Source organism: Falco peregrinus, chromosome 5, assembly GCF_023634155.1.
Source record: "Falco peregrinus isolate bFalPer1 chromosome 5, bFalPer1.pri, whole genome shotgun sequence".
Taxonomy (NCBI): Eukaryota; Metazoa; Chordata; class Aves; order Falconiformes; family Falconidae; genus Falco; species Falco peregrinus.
This window is the reverse complement of record NC_073725.1, coordinates 89050205-89070831: the sequence shown is the minus strand read 5'-3', so window position 1 is coordinate 89070831 and position 20627 is coordinate 89050205. Positions and strand designations below refer to the sequence as shown.

Below are 20627 nucleotides of genomic sequence, written 5' to 3'. Positions count from 1 at the left end.
TTTCTCTTCACCCCCTTTGGAGCTTCCCTTTGGGCCTCCAACATCCACAACACCCTCTGTCAGGATTTAAACCTCCCACCCATTGAGAACCATCCTCTTGTTTCTTTGAAGACACCTCCTAACTCCTTTAATGCCCTAGTTCTAGTACTGGAAGAGACCAAACCAACGTTGAGAAGCCTGAGGAAACTGACCTTTACAGTGCTGTCCACGGCGCCAGAGAAGAGGCGGCCCCTGGAGACTGCGAGGGCGGTGACGCTACCCTGGTGTCGCAGCAGCGTCTGAGTACAGATCATGTTGTCCATGCTCCACACCTGTGGGCACAGGGGAGGGTGAACCAAGTGGACAGCACGGTGCTCTGGCACAACCCCGAGCACTGGCAAGGAAGGGGGCATGCCGCGTGCCACGCCACGTGCCACAGGGTTCAAGCCCGGGGACAGAAATTAAATACGAGGCCCTGTGGCATGCAGGGATGAGGAACCCCTGTCCTTCCTTCCCTCAAGGCTGTCTGTGTTTTAACAAACACACAGATGCAGCTGCACAGCCCCAGACACGTACCCTGAGAGACCGGTCATACGATGCACTGAAGACTTTGGTTTGATCCGGCGTGGAGATGACAGCGAGGGCATAGACTGTACCCACGTGCCCGGTCAGCGTGCGGACTTGTTCCTTTGTCTCTATATCCCAGACCTGCGGGAGGAGCGCAGGGCTCGGAGATGGCACTGGGCTGCAGGCCACCAACTTCTCCTCCAAGAGGTGCTTCCACCTCCATGCGCACTTCTAGGGTGGGTGCTGTGCACCCACGCTCTGTGTTTGCCATAAAGGGGACAGGCAGAGCCAGGTGCCCACCTCCTTGCCCCTCGCCCCCTGCCTCAAGCCGACAAATGCATCAAACCCCACAGCCCTTACATGGATGAGGTTCTCGTAGGTGCCACACACAATGTGGTGGTTTGTCACAGCGATGGAGTAGACGCTGCCTCCTGACGTCTGCAGCACGTGGACACACTCCAAGTTGCGGATGTCCCAGATCTGAAAGAGATGCCGAAGCAAAGGCAAGATGAGACCCGTGCAAGGACTCCTCTCCAGGAGGGAGCTCCCTTGAAGCAATTCTCCAGCCCCATATGGAGTCAGCCTGGCTCCCTGTGTGCCCAGATCACATCTTCAAGGACAAATCTGTCCAGCCAGAAATGTTGACTACTGATTGAGCAAAGCTGCGCAGCTTTGAACTTCCAGGCTGAAAAAGTCACACCCTTTGTGTGTGACTACGCACACACATGTGCACACACAACCCAGTCCTTGATAGCACTAAAAACTGATGCAGACAAATTATCAGGGATTTATTAACACTGAGGAGGGCAACTTCAAATTCTCTTTGTGTCTCCCAGATGCTGAGAGGTGAACTATTCATCAAAGCCTGAGCCAACACAGATGAGGGCATTTTAGAAACCACATAGAGATTTATGGTAACTCTGCAGCCAGACAGTGACCTTCTCCTCTTATCAGCAGCACTGTCAGCGCAGATAACGCTGCGGCAGCTGTGGAGGCAGCATGAGGTGCCACGGCTGCGAGGCCGCGTTTTATCTTAGCGAGCATCCTCCAGCAGCTGCACTCCCAAGGACCAGGCAGAGCCCAGCCTTTGTGCCTGCAAAGATGCAATCAGCACAGTAAAATCTAGTGTGTCAGCAACACTACAGCAGTGCTTTCACATCCTAGCAGCTACCTTTTGTCCTGCTCCACCTACCCATGCTGCAGAATACAGACAGACAGAGGCTGATGGTTTACAATTGCCACGAGTCTCAGGGTCCCACCTTGATTGTTTGGTAAGATCCGCTGTAGAGATAGTTTTGAGAAGCCACCAGCGCTCGCACCCAGTGATTGAGACCTGTCAGCTCCTTCTTCAGTTTGAGCTCGGTACCTACAATATCCCAGACCTGCGGAAAGCACCAACACAGACAGAGAGGAGAGTCTCAGTGGGACCGGGCAGCAATGGGGCAGAACAGGTCAGCCTCTAGCTTGAGGCCAGGTGCTGCCCAGCCAGCCAGCACAAGGCCCTAACAGCTCACAATGGGGAACCTTGGGTTGGCTCTCCTCCCCGGGGGGGAATCGCCTGGACCCACTGACTTGCAGATAAAACACACAATAACTATGCTTAACAAACATGTTCCCTGGGGACCTGGGAGAGCCAGCTTGGAGACTGCATTATCCCTGGCAGAGCCACAGGCTTGACAAACTTAAAACCAGATCTACAGTAAGAACTGCTCTGGACTTCCACTCCCAGCCTGCCCACAGAAAGCTCCATTCCCACAGCTCCCAGGAAACCGTGGCCAAAACCCCCAGCACGCAGGGACTGACAGAGCTCACCCATCTGAACTCACCACTCCAAGCAGCACTGCTGGCCTGCTTGGCTCATCTGGCAGAAGGTGGCTGAAGACAACAAAAACAAAAGGCCCCAAGTTCTTCTTCTGCTTAGTGCCATCTCCTTGCTCTTCCAGCCCTGAGTGCTCCTCTAGATAACTGAACCACTCCAGGCCCCAGATAAAGAAAAGAGCATGCACCCTCTTACAGATGGACGGTCCCATAAGCCTCTCACCAGGAGCTGGAAGCAGAAGCAAGGGAATCTAGCCAAGGCTCTAAAGGGCAACTTGCAAAGCTGTTCCCTGATTTCTGCATGCTTTAGGTACAGGATGCAGATTCAAGAACCTTTGGAGGGGGTTTCAAAACAGGCAGCCTGAATTCCCAGCCAATTCTGGACCCCAGACCAATTCCAAATGGTCTGAGTAGGTCTGTTGGAGGCCCAAGGACACACATACTCAGGAACTGCCATGATACTCCACTTGCAGTCTCAGGTTTTCACAGTTAGTAGAAACAAAATCCCAGAACATCTTTTGGTTTCGGCACAGAGCACGGGCTAAACCTCTGCAGCACTGGCTGCTCTGTGTAGCTGTGCTTCTTCTGTAGAGCTCAGAAAAGCATAGTAACAAGGTCACCTACAGACCAAAATGCCGCTTTTCTTCTTGTTTGGATACTGCTGCTAACAACTGGTCCCCAACCAGACCGAGAGGAGTCACCCCAGAGCTCTACCTTGATAGCTTTGAGAGAGCCGCTGAACAGCATGTTGTGCGAGGAAACCAAAGTGCAAACAGGATTGTCATGTGCTCGGATCGTGTTCACTTTCTGCAGGTTTTGAATATCCCAGACCTGCAAAGGAGGAGAAGAGTGCCCATGAGGGCATTGTACCGAAGCCCTTCCTCTTTGCCTCTGGAGGCAGGCAATCGCACACAGGTAAAAACACAGGCCCTTTTGTACGAGCCACTATCCTGGCCTGATCAGGACTGACCACCCTGCCCCAGCGCCGAGCACCAGCCTCCTGCTCACCACACTGGAGCAGGAGCGGGAAATCCAGCCTGCAGGGAACACCCAAATCCAACCCATGAGAGACTTGGCTGAAGGCAGTGGGTAAAGCACACACGGGTTATCAGTCTTACGCCACTGGCAGCTGAAGAGCCTTATAGAAAAAGGGATGCAGGTCCCTGCTCTACACCAGCCTGAGGCTGGCCGGTAGATCTCACATCCCAACTGCGAAGCAGAGCAGGGGTCCTGGGTACTCACAATTATGGTGCAGTCAGCAGAGCCGCTGTACAGCTTGTTCCTGTAATGTCACCAGAAAACAAAAGGAGGTCAGCAAGGGAGAGCAACGCATGCAGGGTCCCAGCTCGTTCCCAGGCACCGTGCTGGGCGAGGAGCTGCACTCCCACGGCCTCGCTGGGCCAAGACTAAATACACCAACGCCTGGAGTGGAGCCCAGGTCTCGTGGGGAGGCCAGGCTGGATTGGTCCTTTGAGCAGGAGGCCAGGCACCCTGCTGGTGACGGGGGAAGGAAGCCAGGACAGCAGAGGAGGCCAAAGAGATACTCGCTTTGTCGATTTTTCAAGAGCAAAAAGAGGCGAGATGTGCCTCTCATGCACAACCTTGGCATGTCGAGGACCAAGGATGGGAATCAGAAGGACATGCTCAGGAGCCCCAGTGCTCTCCCCCTGCTCTCCTGCAGGGTCAGGCGCCCCTCTCCACTCACCCCTGGATGCAGAGAGCCAGTACAATTCCATCATGACCCTCCAAGGTCTTTTGGCACTTGTATGTAGTACAGGTATCCCACACCTAACAGGAAACACAAGTCAGCAAAGGGTCACACGCCGGCAGACAGAGCAGCTGGGGTCCCGGCCAGGATGTCAGCAAAGCCACAAAAGCACCAAAACAAGGAAACAGGCTGTCACCTGGGCACCTGCCTTCCCGGCTCCCAGACAGAGATAAGCTTGTCTAGGAAAGGAAATTTACTGCAAAGGGTCAGGTTGAAGTTAATGAGACACTGGACAGCAAAGCAGCATGCTTCAGCGCTCTCCAGCTCTGCCTTTCACAGCCCAGGCCAGCAGAACACAGGGATTCGGAGAAAGGAGCTCTCAGACTCCTCCTTTAGCAATTCACACCCTGCCCTAGGGCTCCAATGGCACAGCACAGCCTCCTCTGCCACTGCAAAGGTTTTCCCCACTGGGCACACACCACTCTCTCAAGAGGGAACACAGGAACATGGTGCCCAGAGGACCCAGGACAGGGGAGAGAGCTGTTTTCTTTCAATAAAGTACAGCAATGCCCATTTTCTTCTGCGTGGCTCTTGCTGTCACTCAAAGACCAAAGACTCAAAGACTAAACCAAAGCTCTGCTCCCGGCAGGGCTAGTTGTGGTAGCCCATGTGGCTCCCCAGCCCAGCCAGCAGCCACCAGCAGCCAGTGCGGTGACACTGGGAACTGTTGTTTAGGTTGCAATGGAGCAGTGCTGTCAGTTCGAGTTACTGAAAACAGGACAAAGAAAAACAAACACGCCATAAAATGGAAAAAGGACACATCTGATCAGGGAAAAATATTTTTTTTCTAAGATGGCTTTTTATAACAAGGGAAAATAAAATCAGAAGCCAAATAGGTTTGAATGCCCTAAACACCATATAAAGCAAAACCACCAGCAGCAGGAAGGAGATTCTAATCAGGGCTTTGCAAAAACCACTGTTTCTTTCTCAATCTCACTATCACATAACATTTCCTTACAGAGAATTTTGCCCAGCTATAATTGCAAAGAATCATTTAAGATTCTTTGGGAAGTGACATCCCCCCACCCCCAAACTGCAACTCCACTTCTGTCCCACCTGAAGCACATTTTCAAATGCAGAAGATATACAGAAGAGGCAAGCTCTTACCTTAATGGTTTTGTCTGAAGAGCCACTGAAGAGCAAGTCTCCTATGGAGTAAACGCACAAACACCAGACAGGGCCCTGGTGTCCCACAAAGGTCCCCTTGCACTTGAAGATCTGCTGAGGATCATAGGCTACAGAAACAAGAGGGCAGGTGAGAGGTGGGAGAACAGTGCTGCGCCATGTCACGCTGAGTTCGGAGGGGACACAGCTCCCTGCACGGGCCTGGCAGGTGCTCCTTGCGCTTCACGTTGTTGCAGGCCAGAAGGAACTGTGAGACCCTCCCAGTCTGGCTGGAAGATTTTGTGTCCCACCCACGCTCATTGACTTAACGCTTCGAGCTTCGGGACTCATCTCCCTAATGCAGCTCCCAGGCTGGACTTAGGGAGGCCAGAGATGCAGAGCCCATCTGACATCCCTCCCCAGCAGCTAATAACCCTGCAGCGCTGTGAGTTCCCCTTCAGCCAGTGCTTCTGGCAAACTCTCCCACCAGTATTTTCTTCCTGCAGCAGCGCTGGCCCTGTGAACAAATTACTGCTGCACCCAAAGACAACTGTTACTTTGCGTATCTGTGACCTCACCTAAAAAGGCTCATTGGGACATCACCCCAAACCCAGCCTGAGAGGAGAAAAGCACATGCATACTCACATCCAAGGATGCCCATGTTGAGCCGAGCATTAATGTGGGAGAGCTCATCCTGAAAAACAGAACAAGCTGCATGAGCTGCGGAGCCATCAAGACCAGCCTGCCTTCTGGGCAGGGTTTTAAGACTGCCCCCTCCACTGCTAAAACCACCCCTGCCTTTGGACAGGTCTTGACTCCCTGTGAAGGCCCTCCCTCCGCAGCTGACTCATGCTCCCATCAGGAGTCCCCTGCTCTAGGACTCTATGCTTACACCCCTCAGTCACCTCCCTCCAGAGACCACAGGGCTCTGACAGCAACTCACACCTGCACTCAACTCTTCAACATTCAGGCAGGCACAGAAATACCTTTCAGAATATACTGTCCTTGCTCTGCCGTTCACCAGACTGCTAAAAATAATCAAATCGGTTATGGGGACTGCTTGCTCAGCTGGGCTTTTGAAGCCCACCTTGCTGGAGAAGAACTGGAAGGTCTTTTTGTAGTCTCCTTCCACAGTCCAGTCCCTACTGCATCCATGGGGATGCTTAGGGAAACCAGGTACAAGCAGTGGGATGCAGTCTGCCTGAACTAGGGAGGAATGCCTATCCAGCATCAGTGCTTGAATAATGTCCAAAATCATGAGACAGCTCTCACTCCCAGCTTGTTAGCAGGGATCTGCTTATCTTCCCACTTCCTTTGCAGGCACGGAGAAGGGCATATTGTCCCTGTATAAAAGGTACAGGAGTGCTCAGGCTTTGGAGCAGAGGGCTCTCTCCTTGCTGCAGGGGTCCTTTCCTCTCTTAATACATTTCCAGACCAGCAAGAGGCTGAGAAAAGGCAGCAGAACCAGTTAAAAAGGCAGCCCAGATGCAGTGACCAGAACGTGCTCACTGAGCTGCCTTTAACTCAGCCAAGGGGAAACCTTCACCCAGACAAACACAAACCAAACCTCGGGTGAGCCGTGCCAGCAAGCAGGAGGGAACCACAAAGACTTCCCCCACTGCAGGAGAAACCTAACTAGTAGTGGAGCCAGCCAACTGCACGCGATCCCTTACTCTGCCCCAGGGCCCAGCCCCCTCCTCACATTCAGCATGGAGGCATCCCTGCGGAATTCCATCAGGTCCTCACTCAGCTTGCTCTGGTTCTCGTCCAGCACATCTATGAGAGATGGACAGGCCCATAGTCACGCAGAGTCAGCGACAGCATCCAGGGGAGCAAACAGAGATCACCCACTGCCACCCAGCCTCTGAACCAGGCGAGGCGGGAGCAGAACACACTGTGTTATCAGCAGGGAAAAGCAGGAGGGTGACTGCTACTCAAATGCAAATTGTACTTGGATGCTGAAGACCCAGCAAATTTTGGAGGCAGGACAGGGCTAGGCACAGCAATGGTGTCCAAGAAGCATGCTCGCTCCAGGACGGCTGCATTGTTGGCTACTCAACTTGCTGATTATTAGTGGGGCCTGTGCCCATGGACTTCACAGAAATAAGTCACAGGACTTGCAATGTGAATGGTGACTGCAGGATTAAGGTCCCGTGATGTTCTGGCAGCAGAGAAGTCAATGGAACCCCTATTTGTTCCTCTGTAAGGAATATCTGAACCTCCTGAAACCTACTCAGCACCAGTTTAAAAACTGGAATGAATCCTGTAATGCGCCAGCCTAACAGAGAGCTGCCCTGTCCGCAGAGCTCTGACCACAGCGCTTGCCTGGTGCAGACTCACCAAATTTAAGCTCCAGGTTCTTCTCCAGCTGGTCAATTTTCTCTGAGAGCTTCCCCAGCATGGAGCGCAGGAAGGCAATTTCTTGGTCCTTCTGGGCCATCGCCACCTGCATCTCATGGAAGCGATCATCTGTCTGCTGCAGGAATTCCTTCAGACCCTCAAACTTGCACGTTTCCAAGTGGGTCTCATAAGTGTCTTGATTTCCTATGAATGTACACCTACAAGGGAAGGCAAACACTGGCTGAAGCAGGGCTCACACTGGAGACCTCCTTGCTCAGCTAGCTCCTCAGAGGGAAGTCTGAGGACTGCGTGGGCCCCCAGCTGCTCTGCTCCTCCTAACAGGAGCAGTGGCAGTGCAATTCACCATCCTGCTGGGTGCAGGCAACTTGCAGGGCAACACAGGTGGCCAAGCAGCTCCCATTCTTCAGGCCAGGGCACTGGCCCCAAACTGAATTGTCTGTCTGACTGTCTGTCTGTCTAGCTAGTTGCAAGGAAAAGCAGATCTTGGGCAAGAGACAGATTGTGGCGTCAGTTCATGCGCTCACCAGGAGCCCAATCTAAGAACTAGCAAAACTAATGGAAAAAAACTGCAGCTGACCTCAGCAGACACTGCCTTGGGCCTGCAGCACGGCAAGGAGTCAGGGCTGCTCTGTCAGGACTTGCCTTGCTCTGCTTCTGCCAGGACATCTCCCCCTGGAACAGTAACCTTAGCTGTGCATCCTGCAGGGAACCCCCAGCCCGGGCTGCACTCCTGCTCGGGTGACAACCAACCCTCTCAGGCTGATCAGCACTTCCCTTGCCCTGGGAGAAGGACTGGTCTGAAAGTCACTGCCATGGTGCTCGAATTATTCTTGTACTCATCCTCCTCCCTGCATGGCCCTGGCCACATCCACTGCTCTGACTCTCCTCCAGCTGTTTCTTCTGCCTACACACCTCACCCTCCTCCTCGGCGGACAGCAGGGCTTACAGCTGGGCAGTGTGACCTGCCTGTTCTCAACATGAGGCTTGGGGGCTGCCTTCTGCAAGCCCTGCAAGCCTCCTTTCAGTCTCAGGCCAGTGCACAGGACAGGGTAGAGCTGCTCAGAGTCCAGGGGGCTATCTCAAGGCTGAAGTAACCAAAAAGCAGCTCAGAAATGAGCTCAGTACACCCTTCTCACTGAAAAGCATCAGCTCCTTACCCGTATTTGGAGTGGGGACACTTTATGTGCTCGCACTCTTTCAGATGTGCCTCCAGGTTCATTTTCAGGAGAGGTGGGCAGTTTGGGTTATTGGGGCAGCGAACTGGCCTGTAATCACAGCTGCTTTCATGATCTCTGCCCATGGAGAGAAGCAAAAGGAGGGAAAATCAGCGATAAGCAAAAATTAATGAAAACAACACAGATCCGTCAGGAAAGGAGCAAACCAGCCCTGTGAGACTGTCAGGTGATCGAAAGCCTCCTGTTCTAAGACTGCAATTACAGCTTTGAATTCTCATTTGGCCAGTAAATTGAGAACAATAATAAGCCACATTTACGCAGGGAATATCTGCTGTAGCTGATCGGCTGAGCCTTCAGGCAGCTATCAGCCACAGGCAATAGTCACGTGATACAGTGAATGCATTTAGGATGGGGAGGGAGATAAGATTTCAGATTCCTGGGATACATTTAGGATAACTCCTCTTACAAAAGAATCCCAAGGTCTCTGCTTGACCGTAGCCACAGTTTTTCAACCCAGTTGGGCAGGTGGCTGCTTTCACAGTGTATCCTCTGGCCCAATGCTGAGACACCCAGGTAAGCTGCAGGCAGAGAACAGCATCCTTTCCCTGAGACCAGTCCCATCTGCCATCACCCTAAGACTGAGACCCAGCGGTAAGAATTGTCCCTTCCAGTCACCCTGCTCATTCCCACAGCCCTGCACGCCCCAGAAGAGGACTGCTGGCAGGACCTGCACTGTCCCCAGGAGCCGCAGGGCAGCTCAGATACAACAGCAGATTGCTGGTGGTGGAGCCCTTTCCCTGGAGAGGCTGCACGCTGGTAACAAGCCACTTACTTCCTGGCACTCAGTTTAATTGTAAACGGACATCCACGGGGGTCCACCTCGAAGGCAGCGGGCTTGCTGCTGGCTGCAGGCCGGCAGCCATACTTGCAGTGAATGAAGAGCTCCCCGATCTGCTCAGCCACCGCAATGTTGTTAACTACTACGGTCAGTTTGGCATTGTCCACGGGGCACTTCTCTGCCAGGTAGGGAAGCAAAAGAGAGTGTCAGCAAGAACTGAGACACTGCAGGAGCATTTCCAAGAGCCTCTGCGTGGAGATTTTATTCTTTTGCATTCTCTGGCCGAGATGGCCAACTCCCAGATGGGTGGCAATGGACCCAGCCATGAATATTCATTCACAAAAGGTCCGCAAGTGCTATCTCTGATTTGTTTTGGGGCTTGGTGAAAAGTTAGTTTATGTTAATCCATGATAATTTGAGCTAGCTGCCAATGAAAGAAGGCCACGCTAATTGAGACTACCTTGTGCTTATTGGAGCCTGAGAGTATTCACAGGCAGTGACAGCAGCCTAGCAGATGCCCCATACATAACCCATTCCCCCCTCAGGTCTGGGGCCCAGCTCCTCTGCTGCTGGCAGGGTGCTGCAGCCCAGGGATGCTGCAGCAAAGCAAAGACAGGAGCTCTGAGGGTAGGAGCAAAACTGAGCAACTCAGAATTGCAACTGCAAAGCCTTTTGATACAAATCTGTTGGTTGGGATAGATACAGCACAACATGGTTATGGGGGATTAGCATGCAAAGCAGAGGAACACCTCACATGTGGAAGATGAACATCTTAAAGCAGGAAGAGCTGCTGTTTTGCTGGACTCCCTAGGGAACCTCCTCAGGGCTCGCTGTTCTGGTAATACAAATGGCCTGGCTTTGTGCTGAACGGCTTTCCAAAAGGGGCACAGGCTCATGCCGAATAAAGTCCTTTTTGTAGTGCAAAGTCTAAACCAAGCAGGAGCTGGTTAGGCCAGGCCAGCAGCCAGGCGCTTGGGCTCCATCAGGTTTCTGGAAGAGCTGGGTGAGCTAAAGCAGCTCTGTGTGCTGCTGTGCACAGGCTCAGCCAGCGGCCAGAGAGCTGGCACTGACGGGATGGGGGAGGAGGGGTTTGATGGGTCTTTGCCAAACACAGCCCCCTATTCCTTAGACAGGCAGCCACAGAAAGCTTTCTGTCTGAAATCAATGGGTCAGCTCTGGGCGAGACATGTATTATCCTGGGATTATCCATTGCATATTCCAGGATTTGAGAACATCCTGTGCCCAAGAGCCAGGCCCAGCCCTCCAGTGCCCATGCTACAGCGTTTACCATCAGAGCTCGGAGCTGCAGAGCCACCCATGCCCCAGCCCTTCACTGCTGCAGTGGCAGCCTGTGACCAGCAGCTTGTTTTAAGACCTTCAGAGATCTTTCTGCGGGTTTCTTGTTAAGCAAAGGCAAACAAACCAGAAAATAACAAGCGTTTTGGCTGCATCACACAAGTATAGTTCTGTACTCACCAGATGTTAAGGCACATCTTCTGCAAAATGTGTGCTGTGGAGACAAAGAGGAACAGCAGTGTCAGCGTAAACAATATTGGACAAATTATTCCCTGTGGCTAATGATGAGAAAGGTGGGAGATACCAAAGCCTGTGGCTCAGGGGCCTCAGCAGCTGTTCTGCTGCTTTATAGCTCAGCGTGCTCTTGAGTCTGCACCACAGGGCAAAAACCAGCTGCTTGCTCAGGCAGCTAAAAGTGCAACATGGGTCCTGTCGGGTCCTGCTCCTGAAAAGTATTAAGCACGTCATTTGAAGCTTTGAGGGTTCTGCCCTGTTCAGGCTCAGGCCACGATCAGGGTGCAAGCCAAAGCCATGGGCATGTTCTGCAACACTCCGATATTCCCACCTTCCAGCTCTGCATGGGGCTTCTCTGCTTCACCCTCCACTTTAGTCCATGTCATTCCTCTCATCTCCCTGAGAATTCCTCAAGGGGAAAAGCAAGGGGAAGCCTGGCCTCTCCCTGTGCTTGGCCAGTCAGCCCACCACCTATATCCCTCCATAGCTCTTCTAACACAGTCGAAGCTGTCCTGCTGTCAGGTGGATGAGACAGCTGGTTTGTAAGCCCATTAAACGCACTGTAATTTTTGTCACTTTAAACAGCTGTCTATCCCTTGATTCTTACAACAGAAATGTATAGTAAGAATTTAACTTGATAAAAGTAGCAAATACAATTTAACATGCTAATGAAAATACAGAAAGGAACAAAGGCTGCAGCATTTTGCTGATCCTGAACTTGCCTCGTGGGTTCTCTAGAGCCTCCTCAGCCACGTTCCCCTGCCACAGGGCCAGTGCTTGGCAGCAGCGCTGGAGAGGCTGCAAGTCACCCTTCAGAGCTGTTATCTGCTGCCCTGCTCACACGGCCTTTTCCTGCCCTGCACAGCTGCACCGTGCTCTCTCCAGAGCTGCCAAACCAGGACTGCAAATGAAGCCAGTCTGCTTCCTGCAGATTTTTTTTTCCCCATCTTAACCAGTAAATCTCAGTGTCTCCATGAAGAGCTGCTTACTGAAATGGTGCAGCGAAACCACACCAGCTTCCAGCACCTTTGGGGATAGCACCCTCACTGCAATAAACAATCCTGCTCTCTGCTTTTCTTGCTACAGCTCCATCCTAGTAATCAGAAGCAAGTCAGAAGCATTAGAGAGCCCGTCACGAAGCCATCTTTCTTCACATGTAGCACAGAAGCAGGAATAATATACTGTTTCTATTAAATCCCAGTAAAATGGAATACAGAAGAACATTCATAATAGTCTCTGCCTTTCATTAGAGGATCTCAAATCCCTTTGCAAGCATTAACTAAATGAAGCTTCAAGCCATTCTTGTTTTATAAGAAACTTTCTTCACAATGGAAGAGCAACTGTTCCCAGGGCGCCCAGGAGGCAGCAGCACTCTGCAGAGCCCTTCAGGACAGGGAACGAGGAGCCTCAGACCTTACTGAAGCCACACCAAGGAGACCGACCGAACATGGCCAGGACAGCTCTCCTGGGAAACAGCGCAAAATTTTAAGCAAGCCCCAGGCTTCTCTGGCTAACTGCAGAGTGCCCACACACCCCACTGCAGACTGGTTCAGAGCTGCCTTGTGGGGAAATGTAACACGTCCAGCGCCTCTGTTCCTACACCAGCCTGGCTTCCCCGCGCACGGGCTGCCTCGTCTTCCCTCGCTCAGGCTGACAGTCACTGGGGAGAGTCAGGGCCTGGCTATAGCTCACGTGGGACATCTGTGGAGCCCACACTCGATATTTGGAAGGGTATTGCCTTACCCCACAGGTTGTGATGACTGGATCCTTAAACACACTACAGCACAGTTGGCAGCACAGCTTCACGGACGGTTGTTCAGCAAACACCAGTGGCTCCTGAAAAGGAGGAGAGAAAGGGACAGAGAAAGCACAGGGATTAGTCCAAATGCAAGAGCTTCCAGCTCTGCAGAAGGAACAAAACAGCTTTTCAGCAGTGAGCCCTGGGGAGCCTGGGCACAGGGCACGCTAAGGATTTCATTATCTCAAAATAAACTTCAGTATGGACCTGCTGACCTCCAGTATGTAAGAGGCAGGGGAAGAATGAACTTGGGAATGGCCAGAGACTCTCAGCTCATCACAGACTGGGGGCCACCAGCATCGGGCAGGATCAGGACTCAACAGCGAAAGGGACAGACCAACTGCTTTGCCAGAGTGACTTGAGTAACCAGAACTGTGTGAGCTGCTCTGTCTGGTACTTGGTTGCACCGAACAATGTATTGTCAAAAATGTCCCCTGTACTAAGCCTGAAGTTTAAGTGAATTTTAAACCAGCTTGCCCTTTTGCATTTCTGAAACATCTTCAAGGAAGGGCTCTTTCATTCTCTTATGAAGCAGAAACAACATTGTTTCTGCCACAATGGGCCCATCTCTCCAGTTTTGTTTACCAACTAAGACTGCCAGAATGCGGGTTCTGAGCACGTCCTCCTGGAGCAGCACAGCTCTCCTCTCCACACCAGAGCAGGGCTTCACATTTCAGAGCATTTCAAATCAATCACTGCAGTTCAATCTGTCTTTTCATCCTGTGCTGCTCTCAGAAATGCAAACACAACCCCCTGGGTTCTCAAATATGAAACACACACTTTTATCCCAGATCTGTGGCAAAATGCCACCTGACCTTTTATGCATCCAGTCTGGTGTTAGTTACTGGGTCACAAGCTAAGCTCAGCTTAAAAGTGTCCTCCCCCAAAAACAGTCACATGTGGACAATTCCTTGCACCCTCCTGGGGCTTACAGTCAAGTCAGTGGGGTGCCACACAGCCCTAAATGCAGGATAGGGCTCTTTATCAGTGGGGAATTGTATTAGTCTTGCTGCCTGGGGCTAGACCACCAGTCTAAAGACTTGCAACCCCCTACAGCTCTGCAGCAGAGCCAGGGAATCACACACAACTTTGCAAAGCCTTGCAGCAGAAAAGCCACACATTGACCCCTCTTTACAGATAGGGATATGGTACACAACAAAGCAAAGTAACTCACAGAAGTTGGTGCTGGAAGCAAAATTAAAACCACGAGTCCTGACAGCCAGGGTTTTAGTTGCCAGACATCACGAAAAATCTGCCCATGACAGCTCTATGTACTCACAAGCGTCCACTAAGTTTCTCTTTTGACACTGAACTTCCTAATACTGCTCCTTCAGACAATCCCAAATACCTACTGGCTCCTCCTCTTCCTCATGGAGTGAGAACGTCGAGCGCAAGGACATGTTGGACTCAGAGTGCAATGAACGGACGGAGATAGCAGAGTCAGAGCGGCGTGGGGTGCTGATCGGAGGCTTCAAAGAGATAAAAACCGGAATTATCACAAATAATTCCCTCCCACTCCAAAACCCTATGTACAGAGACTTCAAGTTCAGTCCCCCCCTCTTCACAAAACTCAGCTGCTCCATTTGTTCATCCACTCTGCCAAGCTGCATTGAGTGGCCCCCAGAAGTAGTGCGTCTCACTGCTGCATGCCCTTCCCAGCAGCTGGGAACACTGCACCATGCCCAGAGACAGGACAGGCATCATTCAGGTTTAACTTACTAAACCAAGTCGACATCTAAATTCCAAACACGTAATCTTCTCAAAGGTGCATTCGTTTGTACACTTACCGTGCGCACCCGCAATGCAATGATTTGGAAGAATTAATCCTTCATAGAAAGCTTTGTAAATCTCCCCCAGAGACAGCTACCAGCTTCTGCAATTTCTATAATCTCTGTAGCAGCACTTGTTGTTTCACTCGCTATCTAACTTCTGCCAAATTTCTTTGCGTAAGTGTGGAGACTTCCTTCTATTCAATTCAGTAACAGACCGGCTTTGTCGCTTCCTGCTGGGGAGGGGAGAGCTCAGTGGACATCGTGTGTGCCAATCAAGAAAAATCCCACTGGTTACAGCAGCCTTGGGATTGGCTTTGAGGGAATGCTGCTGCTGGAATATTAACCAGCACCACATCTCTAAGGGTGGAATATCAACCAGCAGCACGTAGCCAAGATGCAATTCATTGTCAAAGTGAAACCGGAGACCCTTCAGACCATGGGGTGACTGGGTTTGGGGGTCCAGCACGGCTGGTAGCGCAGCCACTGCTGGGTTGCTCTGGAAGGGATGCTGCTGGCAGACTGGGAAGAGTGCAGAGAGACACAATAAAAGTTTTGAATGAGCAGAATGGATGGGCTGACAAAGAAGTGGAAGAATAAGCCATAAGCTTCAGACACTTAGCAACAAGAGATGACCAATGCCCAAGCTGCCTGCGCCTGTACGTATCACACCTATATGTGGCTTGACTGTAGCCTACATCAGTCACAAACTCCTAGAAGCACTGGCTGGAAGGAGTGCTGGAAATCACTGGTCCCACTGCCTGCTCGAAGAGGGACTCTCCCTGGCCCTGGATCAGGTCAGCCCTGGCACTGCCCAGCTGGAATGGGGAAAGCTGTGTGGGCAAGACTCCACCGCCACGGGCTCCTGTCCTGCATCTCCTTGTGAGCAAAACATTTTTTCTCTCACATTCAACCTGAACCTCCCGAGCTGCATTTTGTGTGCTTGCCCTGGGTGAAAGCATGTGACATCAGACCCAAGGACTGACAAAAGCAATGCAGGAGACCAGTGGGGCAATCAGGAAATTCAGCAATGAAAGATGCAAGATGAGGTCCAGAGACTGCTGCCTTCCCCAGAGACAAACTATACTGCAGTCTGAGTGCAGTCCTTGCTGGGCTGCAGAAGAGGAACAGACCAGGATCCTGCTGGTTCTTCATACTGCTCTGCTTCTTAATTTTTATGATACTAGGATCTTAGGAGCTCAGAAATGCTGCATCTGCTTAGAAGGCAAAGCATAAAGCTCTTTTCCTTAAAGACAGCATATTTATTGGCTAAATATGTAAACCTTGAGCAGGAATGATTCTAACGAGGTAAATCAAATTTATGTGTATCCATTAATTTTATTATTTTCCTCCACTAGTAACAGAAGTTACTAAAATAACAAGAATGACTGTGCATAGTCCCCATTCTGGAGGTGACACAGAGATCAAGGCAGCAAAGGCAGGCTCTGCATGGAGGCAGTTTTATCAAAAGCAACACCCTGTGCCAATCACTGATGGCGGGGGGGGGGGGACGGGGACGGGGACGGACGGACGGGACAGGACACCACAGCCCAAGAGCAGTGCCAGGAGGCAGGGGTGTGAGACAGCTTTGCTAGGCCTGTGCAACACTGTGGACTCTGCATCCTGGCTGGGCCAACGCCGGTGTTAACTACGCAGGAGAGAAGTTGATGTGCTGAGAAAGATCACTCCTGCTGCAGAGATAACGCTGAATGGCAAAGGTGTGTGCTCCCTCTCTACGCATCTGCAGCCTTTGCTTCTGCCAAGTAAACAAGGCTGAAACTAGAGAACCCTCAGCTCCACAGGGTCAGCCACTGCACCGCTTCCCACTCCTAACCTGGCTATTTAGACTGAGCTTTGCAGCACAGTCGCATGTAGAGCAGCCAGCACAAGGATCTGACTGCAGGGTGCTGTTGCACAGCAAATAGGGAGCGAAGAACACAGGACCCCCACTAAGGGCATCTGCCCAGGCTGGGGTGGGGAACCCATACGCCCCAAAGCCAAGGAGCACCAGGCCGTGCTGCTGGGTTTGCAGTTCAAGGCTTGCAGAGTTCAGGGGCAAGGTGGCACAAGTGGCACTGCTTTGGCCAGGCGTGGATTTGGGAGGATCTGTCAGAAGGGTCCCACCTCTCCACAGCTGTGCCAGGGCTACTTCTGCACTGAACATCAAGTTCACCTTCAAAGAGCCCACAGATGGGAGTGCTCAAACATCTTCTGATGGAAAATGGATAGCTTGTGGCTGGCCAGTAACACAGTCAAACCTCTGGTTCAGAGGTGAAGCTCCCTGTAAACAACTGAGACTGGACAGCCAGTCAGCTCTCCATCCATTAATATACATTTGCCCCAATATTCAGCTGTAATCTTTAGCTGCAGTTCCCATCACGTCAGCTACAAAAGCAGCCTCTACATGAAGGCTCTAGTACAGCCCTCATTTCTGCTCCCTATAGGCATAATGAGGCTGGGAACTCGTGACACTGTTTTCAGGAAAGATGACAGCAGCTGCTCAATAACCCTGCCTTGCACACAGCACATGCTCCTCTGCTTTTGGTTTCATTAACTGAAGTTTTAAAAAGAAAGAAAAAAGGGTGGCAGAGGTCACAGGAGAGCTCTGACTCGTCTCCAGCTGTCTCTGATGGTTGACAAGCCCTTGGCAGCTTCTGGAGAAGGGAAGACTTAGCAATGAGGAAGGGAAATCCCAGACTATTTCTCGACAAAGCAAAGGAAGCTTCCTAAAAGGGTTAGTGAGAGTTTGTCTGGAGCAGCAGGCAGAGCAGGGCTGTGGTACTTCTGGTTTGTTAGTACCTCACACTGCAGGCTGCTTCCTGAACCGCTCATTAAACCTCTTGCTATTGTTGCTTAAGAATATTTAGCGCTTCAGGGAAGGTGAGCTGAGACTGTCCAAGAGGACTGAGGCTCGGTCCTAGAAAAGATCTCTCCTATTCTTGGCGGCACACCTCAGTTCATGACACTGGAGTTTTCAAAGGAGTTAGGGAGCTTTTCCATCAGGCATGGCTAAATATAATGTCCCCAGCACCCCCAACTCCTCTGAAAAAATCTTCACCTATGCTCTGTGAGAACTGCACAGCTTGTAAAAAGGGTGCAGTGAGCACAGTACTGAGCCCACAGGATCAGTGCTGACAGCCAAGGGCTTCCTGGAACAGTGGCCCAGCACCATGGGGTCAGTGATGTGATGGAGAGTTGCTTTTGCCAAGGACATGAGGCAAATGTTCAAAGGACTTTTTGAAAAACAAAACAAAAAACACATGCTCACATAAAACACAGCAAGATCTCTGAGCAACAGAAGGAACTTTATAGGATGCTGACAATAAAGCTCTTTGCAATCTGGTGTCAAATTTATTTTAAGAACTGTTGTAGCTCTATACTGTTGCTGACCTCAGTCTCTGCCAGTGCCCAACTTCAGCAGCAGCAGTGATCCATTTATCCCTGGCTTGGAAGCCAGGTCTTGTAACCTGACAAAGTCTACAAACGCTTACTTAATTTGAAGTGTACTACTAACATGCTTAAATCTAAAAAGGAGCTTGCAGTTATGAGATGTGGCTGGAGCACTAGGGACAGGGGAAGGTCAAGACCTCAGAGATATCCATCCATTCACTGAGGTTTGCTTTGCTCTTGCTGTTCTTTATTTAATTGATTTAGCCAATTTAATTTCTCTTTAAGCAGCTAACCCTGAGGCCTGTTGGACCACTAAATTCCCCCAAGAAAGAAGTTACTCTGAAGTGAGTGTGATGAATGAGAACGCTGGATACAAAATTGAGAAGTGCTTTTCTGCAAAGATACTGTGAAACGTGGGAATGGTTTGTGTGAGAAGACCCCGATGATGTAATCCCCAGGAGCCAAGCATAGTCTGTAGTGTCTGACATCCCACTCCGCAGATTTCAAACCTGCTCCCTGTGGTCAGAAGCCCCATCTGGAGGCAGAAATAGGAATGGATTTTCTGGTTATAACTGCAGGGCCAGCTGTGCTGCTGGATGGTCCATCCAACACGCCCTGATCGAGACTGACCGGCCTCAGCCACAGCCCCAGACATTGCTGGCAGTAGCTCTGCTTTCTCCCAAGCTCAGGAGACCCAGAGCACAGGGTACACCCTCAAAAGTAGGCCTGCAGGATTTGTGTAGCTCCTGGGTTTTGTAACCACATACCATTCTCAAACAGTTTGAAAATAAGCACCAGCATACCAGCCTAACACCCCAGGTCAGAAGTAGCCTCTGCTTCCCCACTGCACCAACCACCAGGCCAGCCAGGAAACACTGAGGCTGGTCCTGCCTCCAGTGCAGACATCTGCCATCTGCCTCCGACAGAACGAAGTGCATCGGAATGATAAGGGAGGCAGAGAAGTCCAGAGGAGCACCAGACTTCTCTCATTTGTCATATAATCAGCTAAGCCAGTCAGCAGCAGCACCTACCATGCCATCATCCTCATCTCGTGGGGAATAGGTGAGGGTGCTGGAGGAGGATGGTGTCCGACGATGCTGTTTAAAAGTATTGGTCCCGTCAGCTTTAAAGCCAAAAAAAAAAAAAAAAAAAAGGCAAGCATTTAGGCTCCTCGGTAACATTTCCAGCTATGGGTCAGTCTCTGTAGCTTTAAGTGTTCCTCAGAAATGGAAAAGACTAGGGATTCCCCAACTCCATGACCTGGACATAACAGTGCAGACAGAACAATCTTGATCTCTGATAGCTTGCTGAAATGCATGCGGCCCTTTGAAGGCTGCTTACCCAGAAAAGAGCACAGATAATATTGTACCAGGTCCACAGGTTAAAAATATTATTAAAAGGAAACCTTATACTCCCACATATCTCGGTCACCAACAAAAATTGCTTCGATCAAGGGAGGTCTGGATATTCTGGTCATGCAAGGGAAGCATGCTAAATTAAACATGATATTTGTATAAAGATCATATTACTTTATCATATCTTTATCATATTACACATGACTTTACATCAAATTTTGAATGTAAATATTAAGGAGTCCAAAAAATCTAGAGTCCTGGACAAATATAATCCAAACATTTTCCTTGGGCCAACGTTCATTTCCTTATCTAAATCAGTGTCAAATGCCACCGTTTGTCTTTACTAAAAGGTAAGGATATTTATGTTCCAAAATGAAAACAGACCTCTTCCCACATTCACACCACATGTCAGGGCTCAGACTCCTCACCTGCTGCGCTTTGAGGAACAAAACGCAAGAATTTTAAATGAGGTACACACTTGCACGCCCTCCTGTCTGAGCTAAAAATGGCCACGGGGGTTTTACCAAAGCATCCAGAGTGACTCAGGCAGGCAGGGAGTGAAGACACAATTTTCAGCACTGGTAATGATTGCATGAGGAGTCACAGAGATAAATAAGGTTTGGTACTGGGCTTTGTTGTATCAAACCCTGTTGTTCTATCCCAGTTACAGCTAGGGCTTCCCAGTGGTACCGTTAACTCTGTGTAATGGGAGAAAAGTTCTGTGCATGCTCATTTCCATCATGTCTGGTGATCAGATGCCATGATTAAATAACACTTGGGCTGCGTAATACTAAAAACAACACCTCGGCACCTGTCTATAATGAACACAATGATTCTCCCAAAAGCCTTATGATTTGTAAAAGAGCAGCAACAATAACAAAAAACTGGTAGGAATCACACACAGTGCTTTGGGGAGAAGCTCTGTGCATGAAATACACTCACCCTTTGTGATGGTAGTCACAGCAGAGTAGGCTGGCCCAAAAGTTGTTTCCATTCTTGTCTGAAATATTGACAAAATGAAGGTCAGCGCGTATCACTGCAGCACAGCCCGAAGGCTTGCTACCTTTCCTGAAGTGGTGAAAAAATGTACGTACATATTTCCAGCTTTTATCTGTGAATATTTTAATTTTTAATAGCAGAAAATAACATTTTCAGCAGGCATCTCCATTTCCCCA

The 20627-nt window shown here is 50.6% G+C and overlaps 1 protein-coding gene across 5 annotated transcripts in view; it reads right to left on the bottom strand.

Annotated features, from left to right (window-relative positions):
* TRAF7 (TNF receptor associated factor 7) overlaps positions 1–20627 on the bottom strand; it is a 36023-nt gene that overhangs the window by 860 nt on the left and 14536 nt on the right. For 3 of the 5 annotated variants that reach the window (XM_055805611.1, XM_013295661.3, XM_055805613.1), the window contains 18 exons: positions 20395–20452; positions 19129–19220; positions 14291–14407; positions 12884–12976; positions 11087–11120; positions 9605–9788; positions 8755–8889; positions 7577–7794; positions 6939–7012; positions 5882–5930; positions 5240–5367; positions 4070–4152; positions 3607–3646; positions 3079–3195; positions 1806–1928; positions 907–1026; positions 556–687; positions 192–311 (listed from right to left, as the gene is read on the bottom strand). In XM_055805611.1, coding sequence (XP_055661586.1) covers positions 192–311; positions 556–687; positions 907–1026; positions 1806–1928; positions 3079–3195; positions 3607–3646; positions 4070–4152; positions 5240–5367; positions 5882–5930; positions 6939–7012; positions 7577–7794; positions 8755–8889; positions 9605–9788; positions 11087–11120; positions 12884–12976; positions 14291–14407; positions 19129–19220; positions 20395–20452 — 1917 coding nt within the window. Of the gene's footprint in view, positions 1–191; positions 312–555; positions 688–906; positions 1027–1805; positions 1929–3078; positions 3196–3606; positions 3647–4069; positions 4153–5239; positions 5368–5881; positions 5931–6938; positions 7013–7576; positions 7795–8754; positions 8890–9604; positions 9789–11086; positions 11121–12883; positions 12977–14290; positions 14408–14725; positions 14893–19128; positions 19221–20394; positions 20453–20627 lie in introns of those variants that run through there. The other 2 variants (XM_027780494.2, XM_027780488.2) reach the window with 2 other exon arrangements.